Source organism: Oncorhynchus masou, chromosome 3, assembly GCF_036934945.1.
Source record: "Oncorhynchus masou masou isolate Uvic2021 chromosome 3, UVic_Omas_1.1, whole genome shotgun sequence".
NCBI lineage: Eukaryota > Metazoa > Chordata > Actinopteri > Salmoniformes > Salmonidae > Oncorhynchus > Oncorhynchus masou.
In genome coordinates, this window is record NC_088214.1 from 15,256,070 (window position 1) to 15,278,007 (window position 21,938).

Consider the following 21,938-nt stretch of genomic DNA (forward strand, 5'->3'; position numbering starts at 1 on the left):
GCCAGTGTAGAGAGGCAAACACTGGAGTAGTATGATCCAATTTTGGGGATCTAGTCAAGATTCTACCAGCCGTGTTTAGCACTAACTGAAGTTTACTTAGTGCTTTGCAGTCATCTAACCTAGAAGTGACAAAAGCATGGATACATTTTTCTGCATCATTTTTTGACAGAAAGTTTCTGCATTTTGCAATGTTACATAGTTGGAAAAAGCTGTCCTTGAAACAGTCTTGATATGTTTGTCAAAAGAGAGATCACAGATGAAAGCATGACTGACAATATAAACTACGGAAGCATTTGGAAAATAAAAAATCCCCATCAAAATCTGTTACTATGAGTTTGAGATATCAGGGCTGCTTCTTAGGCCTTCTGCATTTAAAGAGGCTACAGACGTATTGATCAGACATCAGACATCCTAGTAATCGGTCTTCTCACCAAACCGTCTGTGGCGTCTGAATGGTTAGGCCTACAATTCTTCTGACCCCACTGAACCCACTGTGGAAAGGGGAGAGTCTCAGGAACGTGATGGGGTTTTCTGTCTACGACCCCCACAAGTGTCACAGGACTCGTCTGAAGGTAACCGGTACGGTTGAACAAATGATTGGAAGTACGGAGGTAGAAAGGGGTTAAATATGTGTCAAAAATATATATATATTTCCTGAGATTTCTTATATCTCCTAGATATAAAACAGATGCATATTATTTTGGCTATCTTTTTTTCCATTTATATAAATGTTTCTATGGTCTACAGTAGTAAAGGCCATATTCATTGTTTTATAAAACAATAGTTTCATATATTTTTTTAATACCTAAAGGGGTCCTAAAATTAAAAATCAAATATCTAAATCCATGGTGTAACAATTGTATATGTCAGCGCTGTTACCTTCAAATAGGCTTTGCTTTTGCTAGGATGTTGTGGACGGAGTTGTTGAATGGGCATAAGCATCCTTCCTTTTCCAATGTTTGTTTTAAATCGTATCCCAAACCTTAACAGGACAGGAAAATGGTCCAATTCACACTTACCAAGAGAAATTCCCTGGTCATCCCTACTGCCTCTGATCTGACAGACTCACTGAACACAAATGTTTTGTTTGTAAATTGTGTCTGAGTGTTGGAGTGTATCCTTGGATATCTGTAAATTCTAAAAAACAAGAAAATCATGCCCTCTGTTTTGCTTAATAATATATGGAATGTGAAATTATTTATACTTTTACTTTGACTATTGATATTAAGTATTTTTTTAGCAATTACATGCACTTTTGATACTTAAGTATATTTACAACCCAATACTTTTTATACTTTTACTCAATTAATATTTTACTGGGTGACTTTCACTTTTACTTGCGTACATTTCCATTAAGGTATCTTTACTTTTACTCAAGTAAGTCAAGTGGCTACTTTTTCAAACCACCGCATAACATTTACAATATGAGGCTCAAGTGATCCGTCATCAATACACTTGGACGAACCTTTGAGGGCTTTCGTTGTCTTTCTTTGCTTCTAAGCTCTAATAAATCTTTATTGAGCTCTCTCTTTCACTTCCCTTCTCTCCTTCTCTACTTTCTGCAGTTGTGAGGTCTCAATTTCAAAATGTCTGCCACTGTTTCCTGCCACCATCACCTCTGTCTTGTGCAGTAGCCCTGTGACCTGTGTGCCATCACCCCTGTCCCCATTGCTGAGAACATGATATTTTCTCCCACATTTCTCTATAAGCCATTGGAGGACCTCTCCTTCACCCTGAATGAGTTGCTCAATTTTTCTGTCCCCCAGACAGTTCTTCCATGTGAACAGTAAGATGGTGTAACTCCAGACTCTCTCGCCAAAGAGCTGGACATGACCCTCCACTGACCTTCTGAATGTATCATTGAATGATAAGTCCACCTCAACCACAAGGATGAAAGCATGGGGTCCAGGGGGGCATAGAGACACACTGTGCTGCTGTTCATGTTTAGCAATCTCAGCAGTATCACACAACTGAAACTCCCTCCCCCAGCCAGAACTGTCCACCAGCGTGATCTTCCTCCCGCAGACATCTCCCTCTCCCTTCTTATACATGGCAGTGCTTCTGGCAGCATTGAAGGCTTCTGTTCCCAAGAATTAGGTTTCCAACTGAACTCTTACCAGACCGGTTTGAACCCAACAACACAACCCTCAGCTCTGAAAGAGAGAGAGAGAGAGAGAGAGAGAGAGCGAAAGAGCGAGAGAAAGAGAGAAAAAAATGTGCTAGTCCCATACCAAAAAATAATGTAAAGTTTCATGTTTTACTAGTTGTATGTACGGAATAAAAATGGTATACACCATCCAATGAAATGCTTACTTGTAGGCAATGTTACCTCTAAGCTGTGCGCATGCACAATAGCCCCGAGGCTGCCTTGCAGCTCCCTGGGACTGCTGTGCAGAAATATTAGCCCACAGAGAGAAGCACAAGATTTAATTTCACTCAACTTTCTAGAGCAGTGGTCACCAACCAGTCAATCACGATCGACTGGTCGATCTCCAAGGCATTCCTAGTCAATCTTCCCTTAAGAATCTGCCTCTGGTTCCAAAGGTTGCATGTTTGAAACCAGTGATAGAAAGTTGTTTGTCATATTACCTTAACCATTCAGAGTTAATTCCTAACCTTAACCATTCAGAGTTAATTCCTAATCTTAACCATTCAGAGTTAATGACTAACCTTAACCATTCAGAGTTAATGACTAACCTTAACCATTCAGAGTTAATGACTAACCTTAACCAATCAGCGTTAATGACTAACCTTAAGAATACAGCGTTAATGACTAACCTTAACCATTCAGAGTTAATGACTAACCTTAACCAATCAGCGTTAATGACTAACCTTAAGAATTCAGAGTTAATGACTAACCTTAACCATTCAGAGTTAATGACTAACCTTAACCATTCAGAGTTAATGACTGACCTTAACCATTCAGAGTTAATGCCTAACCATAAGAATTCGGAGTTAATGCCTGAACTTAACCTTCGAACGATACAGAGAAGGAACTAAACACTTTGAAATTTGACGTTTGAGAAACGTGGAAGAATGTCTAATTCTGACATGTGACTGTGAGTTGGACATGTAGGTAGTATCTGCCAGTAGCTATCTTCTAAAGAAATCAGGAGCGTTCGGTTGTGAAATCAGTATTTTTTACAATTGATGTGTTTAGGTGAAAAAGTTTGGTTTCATAGTTGATTGAACAACTCTCACTATACAAATAATGTCAAGATAGAAAGAAAGGTAGAAAGACACACTTGAGAAAATGATTGCAATGGTGTGTGTGTGTGTGTGTGTGTGTGTGTGTGTGTGTGTGTGTGTGTGTGTGTGTGTGTGTGTGTGTGTGTGTGTGTGTGTGTGTGTGTGTGTGTGTGTGTGTGTGTGTGTGTGTGTGAGAGTGAGTGAGTGAGTGAGTGAGTGAGTGAGTGAGTGAGTGTGTGAGTGTGTGAGTGAGTGAGTGAGTGTGTGTGTGAGTGAGTGAGTGAGTGAGTGAGTGAGTGAGTGAGTGAGTGAGTGAGTGAGTGAGTGAGTGTGTGAGTGAGTGAGTGTGTGCGAGAGAGAGAGTTACTTAACACTCAGAGGATCAATAGAAATGGATGTGACTATGGAAACTGTAAAATAACCCTTTCTCTGGTCTCCACAGATCCTGTTTCACAAAGAAACTCGAACTGTAAAGATCAATACTGCGGCTCCGCTCTCTATCCCATCTACCCTCTCGTCCTGTCTGTCTGTCTGTCTGTCTGTCTGTCTGTCTGTCTGTCTGTCTGTCTGTCTGTCTGTCTGTCTGTCTGTCTGTCTGTCTGTCTGTCTGTCTGTCTGTCTGTCTGTCTGTCTGTCTGTCTGTCTGTCTGTCTGCCTGCCTGTCTGTCTGTCTGTCTGTCTGTCTGTCTGTCTGTCTGTCTGTCTGTCTGTCTGTCTGCCTGCCTGCCTGCCTGCCTGCCTGCCTGCCTGCCTGCCTGCCTGCCTGCCTGCCTGTCTGTCTGTCTGTCTGTCTGCCTGCCTGCCTGAACTGCCTGGGTCTGTCTGCCTGTCTGCCTGCCTGTCTGTCTGTCTGTCTGTCTGTCTGTCTACTGCATCATAAATAAACACACCCACACAAACACACTCATGCATGTACACACCAGAGCAGAGCCTGGTTTAAAAAGAGGCATCGGAAACAAATACACAAAGCCCAGTGCAAACTATCGGAGCAGTTATTTAGTAGCAGGACATTGACAGTCAGACTCAGTCATTCAGGGCATGTGTTTTGAAGCCCAACTGTTAGAAAAAAATATATATTAAAAAATAAATACAAAATTCCCTAAAATTTCTTTACTGTTGCCTGTTTTGCATGTAATTTTGGCATTAATACTTGTCCCATATCAGCAAAAAAAGTTAAAAAATAATAATATCTTTGAGTTAATAAAGCCGCCTACAAATCGTGGTCTTTTTTCTTTCTTAAATAAGGTAAGTATCCATTATCCAGTTGCTCTTTCTCTGTCTATTCACCATCACTATATACATCCCTCTATCAACCAGCTGCTCTCTGTCTGTCTATTCACCATCACTATATACATCCCTCTATCATCCAGCTGCTCTCTCTCTGTCTATTCACCATAACTATATACATCCCTCTATCATACAGCTGCTCTCTCTCAGTCTATTCAACATCACTATATACATCCCTCTATCATCCAGCTGCTCTCTCTTTGTCTATTCACCATCACTATATACATCCCTCTATCATCCAGCTGCTCTCTCTCTGTCTATTCACCATCACTATACATCCCTCTATTATCCAGCTGCTCTCTCTCTGTTTATTCACCATAACTATATACATCCCTCTATCATCCAGCTGCTCTCTCTCTGTCTATTCACCATCACTATATACGTCCCTCTATTATCAAGCTGCTCTCTCTCTCTCTGTCTATTCACCATCACTATATATATCCCTCTATCATCCAGCTGCTCTCTCTCTCTGTCTATTCACCATCACTATATACATCCCTCTATTATCCAGCTTCTCTCTCTCTCTCTCTATCTATTCACCATCACTATATACATCCCTCTATTATCCAGCTGCTTTCTCTGTCTATTCACCATCACTATATATATCCCTCTATCATCCAGCTGCTCTCTCTCTCTCTGTCTATTCACCATCACTATATACATCCCTCTATTATCCAGCTGCTCTCTCTCTCTCTCTCTATCTATTCACCATCACTATATACATCCCTCTATTATCCAGCTTCTCTCTCTCTATTCACCATCACTATATACATCCCTCTATTATCCAGCTGCTCTCTCTCTCTGTCTATTCACCATCACTATATACATCCCTCTATTATCCAGCTGCTCTCTCTCTCTCTCTCTATCTATTCACCATCACTATATACATCCCTCGATTATCCAGCTGCTCTCTCTCTCTCTCTATCTATTCACCATCACTATATACATCCCTCTATTATTAAGCTGCTCTCTCTCTCTGTCTATTCACCATCACTATATACATCCCTCTATTATCCAGCTGCTCTCTCTGTCTATTCACCATAACTATATACATCCCTCTATTATCCAGCAGCTCTCTCTGTCTATTCACCATCACTATATACATCCCTCTATCATCCAGCTGCTCTCTCTGTCTATTCACCATAACTATATACATCCCTCTATTATCCAGCTGCTCTCTCTGTCTATTCACCATAACTATATACATCCCTCTTTTATCCAGCTGCTCTCTCTGTCTATTCACAATCACTATATACATCCCTCTATCATCCAGCTGCTCTCTCTGTCTATTCACCATCACTATATACATCCCTCTATCATCCAGCTGCTCTCTCTCTGTCTATTCACCATCACTATATACATCCCTCTATCATCCAGCTGCTCTGTCTCTGTCTATTCACCATCACTATATACATCCCTCTATTATCCAGCTGCTCTCTGTCTGTCTATTCACCATCACTATATACATCCCTCTATCATCCAGCTGCTCTCTCTCTCTCTGTCTATTCACCATCACTATATACATCACTCTATCATCCAGCTGCTCTCTCTCTGTAAATTCACCATCACTATACATCCCTCTATTATCCAGCTGCTCTCTCTCTGTCTATTCACCATCACTATATACATCCATCTATCATCCAGCTGCTCTCTCTCTGTCTATTCACCATCAATATACATCCCTCTATTATCCAGATGCTCTCTCTCTGTCTATTCACCATAACCATATACATCCTCTATCATCCAGCTGCTCTCTCTCTCTGTCTATTCACCATCACTATATACATCCCTGTATTATCCAGCTGCTCTCTCTATCTATTCACTATCACTATATACATCCCTCTATTATCCAGCTGCTCTCTCTCTCTCTCTCTATCTATTCACCATCACTATATACATCCCTCTATTATCCAGCCGCTCTCTCTCTCTGTCTAATCACCATCACTATATACATCCCTCTATCATCCAGCTGCTCTCTCTCTCTGTCTATTCACCATCACTATATACATCCCTCTATCATCCAGCTGCTCTCTCTCTGTCTATTCACCATCACTATATACATCCCTCTATCATCCAGCTGCTCTCTCTCTCTCTCTGTCTATTCACCATCACTATATACATCCCTCTATCATCCAGTTACTCTCTCTCTCTCTGTCTATTCACCATCACTATCTACATCCCTCTATTGTCCAGCTGCGTTCTCTCTCTCTCTCTATCATTTCGCCATCACAATATACATTCCTCTATTATCCAGCTGCTCTCTCTCTCTGTATCTATTCACCATCACTATATACATCCCTTTATTATCCAGCTGCTCTCTCTCTGTCTATTCACCATCACTATATACATCCCTCTATTATCCAGCTGCTCTCTCTCTCTCTCTCTCTCTATCTATTCACCATCACTATATACATCCCTCTATTATCCAGCTGCTCTCTCTCTCTCTATCTATTCACCATCACTATATACATCCCTCTATTATCCAGCTGCTCTCTCTCTCTCTCTATCTATTCACCATCACTATATACATCCCTCTATCATACAGCTGCTCTCTCTGTCTATTCACCATCACTATATACATCCCTCTATTATCCAGCTGCTCTCTCTGTCTATTCACCATCACAATATACATCCCTCTATCATCCAGCTGCTCTCTGTCTATTTACCATAACTATATACATCCCTCTATTATCCAGCTGCTCTCTCTGTCTATTCACCATCACTATATACATCCCTCTATCATCCAGCTGCTCTCTCTGTCTATTCACCATAACTATATATATCCCTCTATTATCCAGCTGCTCTCTCTGTCTATTCACCATCAATATATACATCCCTCTATCATCCAGCTGCTCTCTCTCTCTCTGTCTATTCACCATCACTATACATCCCTCTATTATCCAGCTGCTCTCTCTCTGTCTATTCAAAATCACTATATACATCCCTCTATCATCCAGCTGCTCTCTCTCTCTGTCTATTCACCATCATTATATACACCCCTCTATTATCCAGCTGCTCTCTCTCTGTGTCTATTCACCATCACTATATACATCCCTCTATCATCCAGCTTCTCTGTCTCTCTCTGTCTATTCACCTTCACTATACATCCCTCTATTATTCAGCTGCTCTCTCTCTGTCTATTCAAAATCACTATATACATCCCTCTATCATCCAGCTGCTCTCTCTGTCTGTCTATTCACCATCACTATATACACCCCTCTATTATCCAGCTGCTCTCTCTCTGTGTCTATTCACCATCACTATATACATCCCTCTATCATCCAGCTGCTTTCTCTCTGTCTATTCACCATCACTATACATCCCTCTATTAGCCAGCTGCTCTCTCTCTCTCTGTCTATTCACCATCATTATATACATCCCTCTATTATCCAGCTGCTCTCTCTCTCTGTCTATTCACCATCACTATATACATCCCTCTATTATCCAGCTCCTCTCTCTGTCTATTCACCATAACTATATACATCACTCAATCATCCAGCTGCTCTCTCTCTGTCTATTCACCATCACTTTATACATCCCTCTATTATCCAACTGCTCTCTCTCTGTCTATTCACCATAACTATATACATCCCTCTATCATCCAGCTGCTCTCTCTCTGTTTATTCACCATCACTATATAAATCGCTCTATTATCCAGCTGCTTTCTCTCTCTGTCTATTCACCATAACTATATACATCCCTCTATCATCCAGCTTCTCTCTCTCTCTCTCTGTCTATTCACCATCACTATACATCACTCTATTATCCAGCTGCTCTCTCTCTGTCTATTCAAAATCACTATATACATCCCTCTATCATCCAGCTGCTCTCTCTCTCTGTCTATTCAAAATCACTATATACATCCCTCTATCATCCAGCTGCTCTCTCTGTCTGTCTATTCACCATCACTATATACACCCCTCTATTATCCAGCTGCTCTCTCTCTGTGTCTATTCACCATCACTATATACATCCCTCTATCATCCAGCTGCTTTCTCTCTGTCTATTCACCATCACTATACATCCCTCTATTAGCCAGCTGCTCTCTCTCTCTGTCTATTCACCATCATTATATACATCCCTCTATTATCCAGCTGCTCTCTCTCTGTCTATTCACCATCACTATATACATCCCTCTATTATCCAGCTCCTCTCTCTGTCTATTCACCATAACTATATACATCACTCAATCATCCAGCTGCTCTCTCTCTGTCTATTCACCATCACTTTATACATCCCTCTATTATCCAACTGCTCTCTCTCTGTCTATTCACCATAACTATATACATCCCTCTATCATCCAGCTGCTCTCTCTCTGTTTATTCACCATCACTATATAAATCGCTCTATCATCCAGCTGCTTTCTCTCTCTGTCTATTCACCATAACTATATACATCACTCTATCATCCAGCTTCTCCCTCTCTCTCTCTGTCTATTCACCATCACTATACATCCCTCTATTATCCAGCTGCTCTCTCTCTGTCTATTCAAAATCACTATATACATCCCTCTATCATCCAGCTGCTCTCTCTCTCTGTCTATTCACCATCATTATATACATCCCTCTATTATCCAGCTGCTCTCTCTCTCTGTCTATTCACCATCACTATATACATCCCTCTATCATCCAGCTGCTTTCTCTCTGTCTATTCACCATCACTATACATCCCTCTATTAGCCAGCTGCTCTCTCTCTCTGTCTATTCACCATCATTATATACATCCCTCTATTATCCAGCTGCTCACTCTCTCTGTCTATTCACCATCACTATATACATCCCTCTATTATCCAGCTGCTCTCTCTGTCTATTCACCATAACTATATACATCACTCAATCATCCAGCTGCTCTCTCTCTGTCTATTCACCATCACTTTATACATCCCTCTATTATCCAACTGCTCTCTCTCTGTCTATTCACCATAACTATATACATCCCTCTATCATCCAGCTGCTCTCTCTCTGTTTATTCACCATCACTATACAAATCGCTCTATTATCCAGCTGCTTTCTCTCTCTGTCTATTCACCATAACTATATACATCCCTCTATCATCCAGCTGCTCTCTCTCTGTCTATTCACCATAACTATATACATCCCTCTATTATCCAACTGCTCTCTCTCTGTCTATTCACCATAACTATATACATCCCTCTATCATCCAGCTGCTCTCTCTCTGTCTATTCACCATCACTATATACATCCCTCTATTATCCAGCTGCTCTCTCTCTCTGTCTATTCACCATCACTATATACATCCCTCTATTATCCAGCTGCTCTCTCTCTGTTTATTCACCATCACTATATAAATCGCTCTATTATCCAGCTGCTTTCTCTCTCTGTCTATTCACCATAAATATATACATCCCTCTATCATACAGCTGCTCTCTGTCTGTCTATACAAAATCACTATATACATCCCTCTATTATCCAGCTGCTCTCTCTCTCTCTGTCTATTCACCATCACTATATACATCCCTCTATTATCCAGCTGCTCTCTCTGTCTATTCACCATCACTATATACATCCCTGTATCATCCAGCTGCTCTCTGTCTGTCTATTCACCATCACTATATACATCCCTCTATCATCCAGCTGCTCTCTCTCTGTCTATTCACCATCACTATACATCCCTCTATCATCCAGCTGCTCTCTCTCTCTCTGTCTATTCACCATCACTATATACATCCCTCTATTATCCAGCTGCTCTCTCTCTCTCTCTGTCTATTCACCATCACTATATACATCCCTCTATTATCCAGCTGCTCTCTCTCTGTCTATTCACCATCACTATATACATCCCTCTATCATCCAGCTGCTCTCTCTCTGTCTATTCACCATCACTATACATCCCTCTATTATCCAGCTGCTCTCTCTCTGTCTATTCACCATCACTATATACATCCCTCTATTATCCAGCTGCTCTCTCTCTGTCTATTCACCATCACCATACATCCCTCTATTATCCAGCTGCTCTCTCTCTGTCTATTCACCATCACTATATACATCCCTCTATCATCCAGCTGCTCTCTCTCTGTCTATTCACCATCACTATATACATCCCTCTATTATCCAGCTGCTCTCTCTCTCTCTCTCTATCTATTCACCATCACTATATACATCCCTCTATTATCCAGCTGCTCTCTCTCTCTCTATCTATTCACCATCACTATATACATCCCTCTATTATCCAGCTGCTCTCTCTCTCTCTCTATCTATTCACCATCACTATATACATCCCTCTATCATACAGCTGCTCTCTCTGTCTATTCACCATCACTATATACATCCCTCTATTATCCAGCTGCTCTCTCTGTCTATTCACCATCACAATATACATCCCTCTATCATCCAGCTGCTCTCTGTCTATTTACCATAACTATATACATCCCTCTATTATCCAGCTGCTCTCTCTGTCTATTCACCATCACTATATACATCCCTCTATCATCCAGCTGCTCTCTCTGTCTATTCACCATAACTATATATATCCCTCTATTATCCAGCTGCTCTCTCTGTCTATTCACCATCAATATATACATCCCTCTATCATCCAGCTGCTCTCTCTCTGTCTATTCACCATCACTATACATCCCTCTATTATCCAGCTGCTCTCTCTCTGTCTATTCAAAATCACTATATACATCCCTCTATCATCCAGCTGCTCTCTCTCTCTCTATTCACCATCATTATATACACCCCTCTATTATCCAGCTGCTCTCTCTCTGTGTCTATTCACCATCACTATATACATCCCTCTATCATCCAGCTGCTTTCTCTCTGTCTATTCACCATCACTATACATCCCTCTATTAGCCAGCTGCTCTCTCTCTCTGTCTATTCACCATCATTATATACATCCCTCTATTATCCAGCTGCTCTCTCTCTCTGTCTATTCACCATCATTATATACATCCCTCTATTATCCAGCTGCTCTCTCTCTGTCTATTCACCATCATTATATACATCCCTCTATCATCCAACTGCTCTCTCTCTGTCTATTCACCATCACTATATACATCCCTCTATCATCCAGCTGCTCTCTCTCTGTCTATTCACCATCACTATACATCCCTCTATCATCCAGCTGCTCTCTCTCTCTCTGTCTATTCACCATCACTATATACATCCCTCTATTATCCAGCTGCTCTCTCTCTCTCTGTCTATTCACCATCACTATATACATCCCTCTATTATCCAGCTGCTCTCTCTCTGTCTATTCACCATCACTATATACATCCCTCTATCATCCAGCTGCTCTCTCTCTCTATTCACCATCACTATACATCCCTCTATTATCCAGCTGCTCTCTCTCTGTCTATTCACCATCACTATATACATCCCTCTATTATCCAGCTGCTCTCTCTCTGTCTATTCACCATCACCATACATCCCTCTATTATCCAGCTGCTCTCTCTCTGTCTATTCACCATCACTATATACATCCCTCTATCATCCAGCTGCTCTCTCTCTGTCTATTCACCATCACTATATACATCCCTCTATTATCCAGCTGCTCTCTCTCTCTTTCTCTATCTATTCACCATCACTATATACATCCCTCTATTATCCAGCTGCTCTCTCTCTCTCTATCTATTCACCATCACTATATACATCCCTCTATTATCCAGCTGCTCTCTCTCTCTCTCTATCTATTCACCATCACTATATACATCCCTCTATCATACAGCTGCTCTCTCTGTCTATTCACCATCACTATATACATCCCTCTATTATCCAGCTGCTCTCTCTGTCTATTCACCATCACAATATACATCCCTCTATCATCCAGCTGCTCTCTGTCTATTTACCATAACTATATACATCCCTCTATTATCCAGCTGCTCTCTCTGTCTATTCACCATCACTATATACATCCCTCTATCATCCAGCTGCTCTCTCTGTCTATTCACCATAACTATATATATCCCTCTATTATCCAGCTGCTCTCTCTGTCTATTCACCATCAATATATACATCCCTCTATCATCCAGCTGCTCTCTCTCTCTCTGTCTATTCACCATCACTATACATCCCTCTATTATCCAGCTGCTCTCTCTCTGTCTATTCAAAATCACTATATACATCCCTCTATCATCCAGCTGCTCTCTCTCTCTGTCTATTCACCATCATTATATACACCCCTCTATTATCCAGCTGCTCTCTCTCTGTGTCTATTCACCATCACTATATACATCCCTCTATCATCCAGCTGCTTTCTCTCTGTCTATTCACCATCACTATACATCCCTCTATTAGCCAGCTGCTCTCTCTCTCTGTCTATTCACCATCATTATATACATCCCTCTATTATCCAGCTGCTCTCTCTCTCTGTCTATTCACCATCATTATATACATCCCTCTATTATCCAGCTGCTCTCTCTCTGTCTATTCACCATCATTATATACATCCCTCTATCATCCAACTGCTCTCTCTCTGTCTATTCACCATCACTATATACATCCCTCTATTATCCAGCTGCTCTCTCTGTCTATTCACCATAACTATATACATCACTCAATCATCCAGCTGCTCTCTCTCTGTCTATTCACCATCACTTTATACATCCCTCTATTATCCAGCTGCTCTCTCTCTGTCTATTCACCATAACTATATACATCCCTCTATCATCCAGCTGCTCTCTCTCTGTTTATTCACCATCACTATATAAATCGCTCTATTATCCAGCTGCTTTCTCTCTCTGTCTATTCACCATCACTATATACATCCCTCTATTATCCAGCTGCTCTCTCTCTGTCTATTCACCATCACTATATACATCCCTCTATCATCCAGCTGCTCTCTCTCTGTCCAGTCACCATCACTATACATCCCTCTATTATCCAGCTGCTCTCTCTCTGTCTATTCACCATCACTATATACATCCCTCTATTATCCAGCTGCTCTCTCTCTGTCTATTCACCATCACTATACATCCCTCTATTATCCAGCTGCTCTCTCTCTGTCTATTCACCATAACTATATACATCCCTCTATCATCCAGCTGCTCTCTCTCTGTTTATTCACCATCACTATATAAATCGCTCTATTATCCAGCTGCTTTCTCTCTCTGTCTATTCACCATCACTATATACATCCCTCTATTATCCAGCTGCTCTCTCTCTGTCTATTCACCATCACTATATACATCCCTCTATCATCCAGCTGCTCTCTCTCTGTCCAGTCACCATCACTATACATCCCTCTATTATCCAGCTGCTCTCTCTCTGTCTATTCACCATCACTATATACATCCCTCTATTATCCAGCTGCTCTCTCTCTGTCTATTCACCATCACTATACATCCCTCTATTATCCAGCTGCTCTCTCTCTGTCTATTCACCATAACTATATACATCCCTCTATCATTCAGCTGCTCTCTCCCTATCCCATTTGTCCTTTTCTCACTTTTCCCACTTATTTTTTACTCTTTGGTTCCTTGCACACACACACACACACACACACACACACACACACACACACACACACACACACACACACACACACACACACACACACACACACACACACACACACACACACACACACACACACACACACACACACACACACACACACACACACACACACACACACACACACACACACACACACACACACACACACACACACACACACACACACACACACACACACACTACATCAGATCTCAGTCTGTTTGTGTCTCTATTGTAGGCTTGAATGGCAGAGCAGCCTCTCCAGCAGCTGCTAACAGTGTTCCCAGTGCCACATCTTTAGACTGGGTCCCTAATGATCTCAAGAAAATGTTTGTTTCTGTGCATGTGTGTATGTGTGTGTGCGTGTATGTTTGTGATTGTGTATGTTTGCGTAAGTAAGTCAAAGTCTACACACAATGATCAATGTTTTCAATCCATACATTATTAAGGATACCAGATATGAAAAGTTCACTAAGATGCTAAATATAATTTATATCCTATACAGACAGGGCGAAAGAGGGAGCACAAGAGAGAGAGAGAGGTCATAATTCCATCACCTTGACAGATGTGCCAATCACTGGTTCATGCTTGTTTAACATGGCAGTTAGAGCTGTGCAAGACGTGTTGATTTAGTGTGTGTGTGTGTGTGTGTGTGTGTGTGTGTGTGTGTGTGTGTGTGTGTGTGTGTGTGTGTGTGTGTGTGTGTGTGTGTGTATACGTGCGTGCACGGGTCTGTGCGTTTCAGTACAAAAATCCAGGGGTCCGGCATGCAGTGATGTCATACGTGGTAATCTGTGTGATGGAATGGAGATGATGGAAATCTGAACTGAAAGCAGACATCACAAGACCACAGTTATAAATCACACAGACACACACACACACACGCACGCACGCACACACACACACACGCACACACACACACACATACACACACACACACACACACATCCTCTCACAAACACACATGCACACATGCACACACACATATACTCACACACGCACATGTGCACACATGCACACATGCACATTTACACATATACTCACACACGCACACATGCACACGTGCACACACAGCATGCTCAAAGTACATGTACATCTCAATGACTCATGTTATTGATAGGGCAAAAAGAAACATGTAGCCACTTTCATAAGCAAACCCTGTGTTCCCTAATCAATGCAACATTCTCACTCGGAAATAAACAATGTGTCAGAGTCAGGACTTGCTTTTAAAATATTTTTCTCTCACAGTAAACCTTTGAGATGTTATTCTATCTACACTCTTAAAATGGTTCCAGAAGGGTTCTGTCCCCATGGAATAACCCTTTGTGTTTCTAGGTAGAGCTCTTTAGGGGTCCATAGAACTGTCTGTGGAAAGGATTCTACACAGAACTCAAAAGGGTTCCACATGGAATTCAAAAGGGTTTTACCTGGAACCAAAAATAGTTATTTAAAGAGTCCTCCTATGGGGACAGCTGAACAACTTTTAGGTTCTAGATAGCACCCTTTTTTTGTAAGAGTGTAGTCACTGTTCCATTCCTGACATTTCCCAGACTGTTGTTCCCCAGCTGCTTTACTGTTTATACAGTTTAACAAACATCTTGTAGCCTGTCCTATTCTGTGTGACTTTTTATGCTTCACTCTGACTATTCTATTGAGTATGCTTTGTCTGCCCCTATAGTGTTTGTGTTAACCAGCTACAATGCAGTACGCTTCAAATAGACATCTGCTTAATGGAATAATGCATTGTGTGGAACAATGTCAGTAGGTTGAGGAACCACCATGACATGGGGGCTAGCTGTCGGCATGCTTCCAACGGTACCAGAGGTCAAAGCTGGGAAGTGTTTCGTTTCCCCACTATCTTCTCAAGGAGAATCAGATGAATGGCAGTGGGGGAACTGCATCTAATTACTGGGAGCAGGAAGGAAAACACACACACACACATATACACGCACACACACACAGATACACACACAGTACATGTACACGTACACTATCGTTAAAAGTGCTACTTTTTGCACCGGGAGCTCCCACTCCTCTTTCTATTCTGTTTAGAGCCAGATTGTGCCGTTCTGTGAAGGGAGTAGTACACAGCGCTGTACGAGATCTTCAGTTTCCTGGCAGTTTCTTGCATGGAATAGCCTTCATTTCTCAGAATAAGAATAGACTGACGAGTTTCAGAAGAAAGTCCTTTGTTTCTGGACATTTTGAACCTGTAATCGAATCCACAAATGCTGATGCTCCACATACTCAACTAGTCTAAAGAAGGCCAGTTATATTGCTTCTTTAATCAGGACAACAGTTTTCAGCTGTGCTAATATAATTGCAAAAGTGTTTTCTAGTGACCAATTAGCCTTTTAAAATGATGAACTTGGATTAGCTAACACAATGTGCCATTGGAACACAGGAGTGATGGTTGCTGATAATGGGCCTCTGTACGCCTATGTAGATAATCCATTAAAAATCTGTTGTTTCCAGCAACAATAGTCATTTACAACATTAACAATATCTACACTGAATTTCTGATCAATTTGATATTATTTTAAAGGACAACAAAATGTGCTTTTCTTTCAAAAACAAGGACATTTCTAAGTGAGCCCAAACTTTTGAATGGTAGTGTATAGAGTACAGTACAGTACACACACACTAATCCCTAGTTTGCAGATCTCGCCTTACTGTTATGTTATTGTGTTTAGAGGTAGGTGAAGAAGTCAAGCGCAGGAGAGCAGAGTTTTCCAAGTAAAGTCTTTTAATAGGCAAGTCCAACACAATAAGGTCAGGTACAATACCAAATGAACGCCCTCGACAAAAGAGATCACAGTTACTCACGGAAGGAGGAAGAACAACGCTCCTTAAACTTATACACACGGTATAATAAGTGAAAATAACTAAGGCACAACCTCAATGAGCAACATCACATGAATAATCCCGCACAAACCTAAGCAGGCAACAGGGGTAATTATACTCACAGAAATGAAAGCAACTGAAACCAGGTGTGACTGAACCAAAGACAAAACCAACGGAAAAGGAATAATGGATCGGTGATGACTAGTATGCCGGCGACACCGACCGCCGAGCACCGCCCGAACAAGGAGAGGAACCGCCTTCCGTGGAAGTCGTGACACTTACACATAAGCTGTTAACCTCTAACCTCAAGCTCCACTTAACATCAAACCGTCATCTCTGAAACCCCCAAGAGCTTCCTGATTGGCCAGAAGAGACCACAGATCAGAAGTCTTCAGCTCTTAGATGTCCTTATCGTTCCACTTGTGGTCAACCAGCAAGGCCATTGAACTTTCTCTGTGTCATTAGCACACCAGTGACTCACTAATCAGAAGACTGGTCAGTCTGCAAATCCCATTGGAACAAACAAATGGTCCACAAACTCCCCATCACCCCCTTAACTATCCCACACCACCTCAACCCCCATATCCCCCACTGCCCCCAGCCTCTCATTCATTAAGCCCATGCTAGATATTGACAAGGTGGTGTGTCTGTTTTCTAACAGATTTCCATTGATTGGTCAAGCCCTTTTGGCTGTTTGTATGGATAAGGGGTGTGTGTTTTTGTTTTACTATTTTCTGGGGACCTGAAGTAATCACAAGGAGAGTAAAACAAGGGCAATTCTAACAAGTGGGAACCTGTTGCTGGTCCCTACAAGGGAAAAGGCTATTTTAGGCGTAGGGGTTAGGTTTAGGGTCAGGTTGCCTATTAGGGCTAAGGTTAGGTTAGGGGTTAGGATTTGGGGTTAAGGTTTGGGTTAAGGTTAGATTAAGGGTTACATTTAGGGTTAGGGGCTAGGGAAAACAGGATTTTGAATGGTCCCCAGAAGGATCGTAAAACAAACGTGTGTTGCAGAGTAAATTGAGTATTTATAAGGGGCGGGACCCTTCCGGTAAACGGGAATTGGATTGGAAATTCCCTGGGACTGGAATTGGACCAGAGAACAGAGAGGAGCCTGCCCTGTAAGTCTGTGACAGTGACATTAACATTGACTCTTCTGAGAAGAAGGGAAGTGAGGTTGATTATAATAAAGGAATAAAGGAGGGATCGACCGGCAGGAGGAGGAGGAGAGGAGGCATCTATCCCCAGAGGAGGGAGCGACAGCCTCGTCAATGAGCGGAACTTGATGAGCTAGGGTTTAGAAGGTCAAAGGTCATAGCCTATCAGTTCCATTAAGCTCATAACAGATGTGTTTCTATTGGCTCATAGGAGGCACGCTGCTGAATGCTAGATGAGGTGAGAGATTGCTTTTTCAAATGAGGAAAAGAAAATGCATCATAAACAAGTGTTTCCACTAAATTTCTCTGGAGGGGTGAAAGGTCCTCTAAGGCAACAATGTGGGTGGTAGGCTACACAGGTGACAGAGCTTGGCACCCCACCTCAGTATTGGCAGGGAAAACACTGCTGTAAACACAGCACTTAGGGGAAGTAACAACTGTTTAGGAAGTAACAACTGTTACTGTACAGGTTTATCTTCTGGAAACACAATCACTGTAGAACAGTGTATCAATCAAAACAAGCACAACTCGGACAGCAACACGCAAGCACACACACACACACACACACACACACACACACACACACACACACACACACACACACACACACACACACACACACACACACACACACACACACACACACACACACACACACACACACACACACACACACACACAGAGCGACCACACAAGCTGTGTTACCCTCTGCTTACTGAAAGAGATTATGTGTTCACTCTGTGTGTGCTGAGTCAGACTGTAATGTAGTATTTTTATGACAAATACCCACCACAAATACTCAATCTAACATTCTCTCTCTCACTTCCTCTTGAATTTTCCCATTCTTCTCTCTTTCTCTGTATTTTTCTCTCCCTCAATGTTTTTCAAACCCTCACTCATGCCCTCTACCTCAATCGCTCTCTTTTTCTCTTTCCCCGAGTCCGTTATTGTCTGTCTTTTACTAGTTCTGCTCTGAGTGGTGCTGTGGGGTGGTGTGTCCATGACACTGTCTCTGGAGCGTTCTTTAACCACACAGAAACAGACACACACACACACACACCACATCTGAGTCTGATGAGAGACGGCATGATGTGGACCATGCATGTAATGTGATTGACATAGCTGGGCTCACTTTTCAAATTCAATCAGGAACTTTGATAACTGATGGAAATTTGAGACAGGAAACGCTTTGATAGGAAAACTCAACCCGCGTGAGAGTGTGTGCGTGTATGTGTGTGTATTTGTGTGTGCATGTGTATTTGTGTTTGGTTGGAGCAACAGTGAAGTTGGCTTTCAGAGGGAGCCATGGATTCGATTAGAATAGGAGACACACAACCCAACTAGAACGCTATCTAAGATTTGATTGGTAATGGATGACATGAGTTCCCCTGATAATGTAAATGTCTCAGCCCCATCCGGACAAACACACACAACACACGATCACACACTCACACATCGCACAATCACACAATCATATCACACATAAACAGGCGTGCCATTCACCCATTTATTTAGAAGGGGCTTGAAGTACTAATGATGAAGGGGGGCTGTAAATTATATGTATATTTTTCTGCATAGGTTATCTTTTTTTTGTGTGTGTTTGTTTTGAATTTGACCCCTTTTTCTCCCCAATTTCGTGGTATCCAATTGTTTTTTAGTAGCTACTACTCATCGCTACAACTCCCGTACGGGCTCGGGAGAAATGAAGGTTGAAAGTCATGCGTCCTCCAATACTCAACCCAACCAAGCCACACTGCTTCTTAACACAGCGCCATCCAACCCGGAAGCCAGCCACACCAATGTGTCGGAGGAAACACCGTGCACCTGGCAACCTTGGTTAGCGCGCACTGCGCCCGGCCCACCACAGGAGTCGCTGGTGCGCATAGGTTATCTAAACATACTTCTGTACCTGTTCAATTCTAATTTTAATAAATTATGCATGTTTATCCTGTAGCCCTTTACACTTGTATCGTAAACGGCACTGATAAAAGCCTAAATTGGATCACGGTGTCACGCCCTGACCTTACAGAGCTTGTTTATCTCTCTATCTGGTTAGATCAGGGTGTGATTTGGGTGGGCATTCTAGTTTTCATATTTTTTTGTTGGCCGGGTATGGTTCCCAATCAGAGGCAGCTGTCTATCGTTGTCTCTGATTGGGAATCAATCATACTTAGGCAGCCTGAAGGAGAAGCGGACCAAAATGCAGCGTGGTGGTTATTCACAAAACAATAAATGTGCGAAAACCTAAACAGTCCTATCTGGTGCAAACACAGAGATAGGAACAATCACCCACAAACACACAGTGAAACCCAGGCTACCTAAATATGGTTCCCAATCAGAGACAATGACTAACACCTGCCTCTGATTGAGAACCATATCAGGCCAGACATAGAAATAGACAAACAAGACATCCATACAAACAAACAAGACATACAAATCAAACTATGGTCAGGGTGTGACACTGAGTTTGTGGGATCTTGTTTTTGCACAGTTGCTGTAGAGCACTGCAGAACTTTACGTTTGTTTGTATTTTGTTGTTTGTCGGCGTTTCAGTATTAATGTATCATGAACACTTTCCACGATGCGCTTTGGCCTCACTCAGTCAACGACGGACGTGACACATGGTGGCTGTACAGTAACATCTTATACATGTCATACTTCACAGCGCCGTGTGGAGTTTGACTGACAGACGGTCCTAACTTGAGCACCTCGTGCGACAAGATGTCGCCCTCCACCCCCCCCCCCGCTGATTGGAAAACACTTGCATTGTTTTTGTTTTCTGATTGAGGGAAATGCTATAAATTAAGAGAACTTTGAAAGATGAGACGTTGAGGATTATGATCAATACCGTTTTGATGTCATATAAGCAAGCCAAATACCTGTGATTCCAAATGTGCTCTTCACATTTCCATATCATAAAACTCATGTCATATACAGTGTCAATGTTTATTATCTGTATGTGTGATGTACATTAATGATCTGTATGTGTGATGTACATTAATGATCTCTATATGTGATGTACATTAATGATCTGTACGTGTGATGTACATTGATGACCACTATGAAATAATATAATGAAAACTATGTTTGTCTATTGTGAAGAAAATTTGCTGCGCCACAAAATTATGATCTGTTTGAATTTCCTTGTGAAAGCACTGTAATATCATATTTTATAAATTAGCTAGTCATGCTGGCAATAGAACAAGCTTTCAAATGATGCCCTCCTGACTCAGATTGCGATTTATAATGGACCATTTTTGGATTGCATAAACAACAACAATAATTGTGTGATGGCGGGGATGCAGGGTTGTGTTCCAAACAACACAACTAAGAGAGCTCAAAAAATAACCTCATCGTTGAAGACTCTTCTTTGAGTCATAAAATTGCATTGAAATGATTTTTAAATTGTGCACACTTTGGAGAGGTGTGAGGCCACTCAAACCCTTGTAATGTGTTTGTCTTATGTTGCATGTACCCCGCATGTTCCAGGAATATTCACATCATGTTACTAAATGTATCCAGAGTATTTTCACATTTCGTTATCTAAAAATGCGGGAAAAAGTCCACTAAATGTAAAATGCACATCAAATGAACAGTGTAATGTTTGGATTCAGTCTTGTGTCAGGTGACCTGTTGTGTCCTCACCTTTGGCCTAATCATTTTCCCATAATCTCTAAAATGTTCCCTTTCAATTGCTGGCAGCCTTTTTCTTTTCATATTATGTTTATAAGAAACATTCCAAAATAGCGCTGACAGATATTTTTATAAACAATTATGATAAAGTTTAGAAATGAATTAATCTAAATTAATTCATCTGAAAAATAAAAAAAATAAAAACCCTAACCCCACAAAAATACAATCACATGCATTCTGCCTCACGAGAGTGTTTTGGGTGTAGATGTTTGTGGTCAACATCATACACTGGGGGAACAGTGTGGCCTGCCCCTGTGGGTAGTGTCATCTCATGTAGTTAGCCCCGTTATCATATGGCTACGTTCGCCTCCAG

General features: G+C 41.6%; 1 protein-coding gene across 1 annotated transcript; it reads right to left on the reverse strand.

The window, feature by feature from the left end:
• Positions 1–1,514: 1,514 nt before the first annotated feature.
• On the reverse strand, positions 1,515–2,157 carry LOC135506774 (GTPase IMAP family member 9-like; the record flags this gene model as incomplete). Its single annotated transcript, XM_064926148.1, has 2 exons — positions 1,515–2,012; positions 2,050–2,157. Coding segments are annotated over 2 exons (606 nt in total), but the record flags the coding sequence as incomplete, so codon positions are not given.
• Between the last annotated feature and the right edge of the window lie 19,781 nt (positions 2,158–21,938).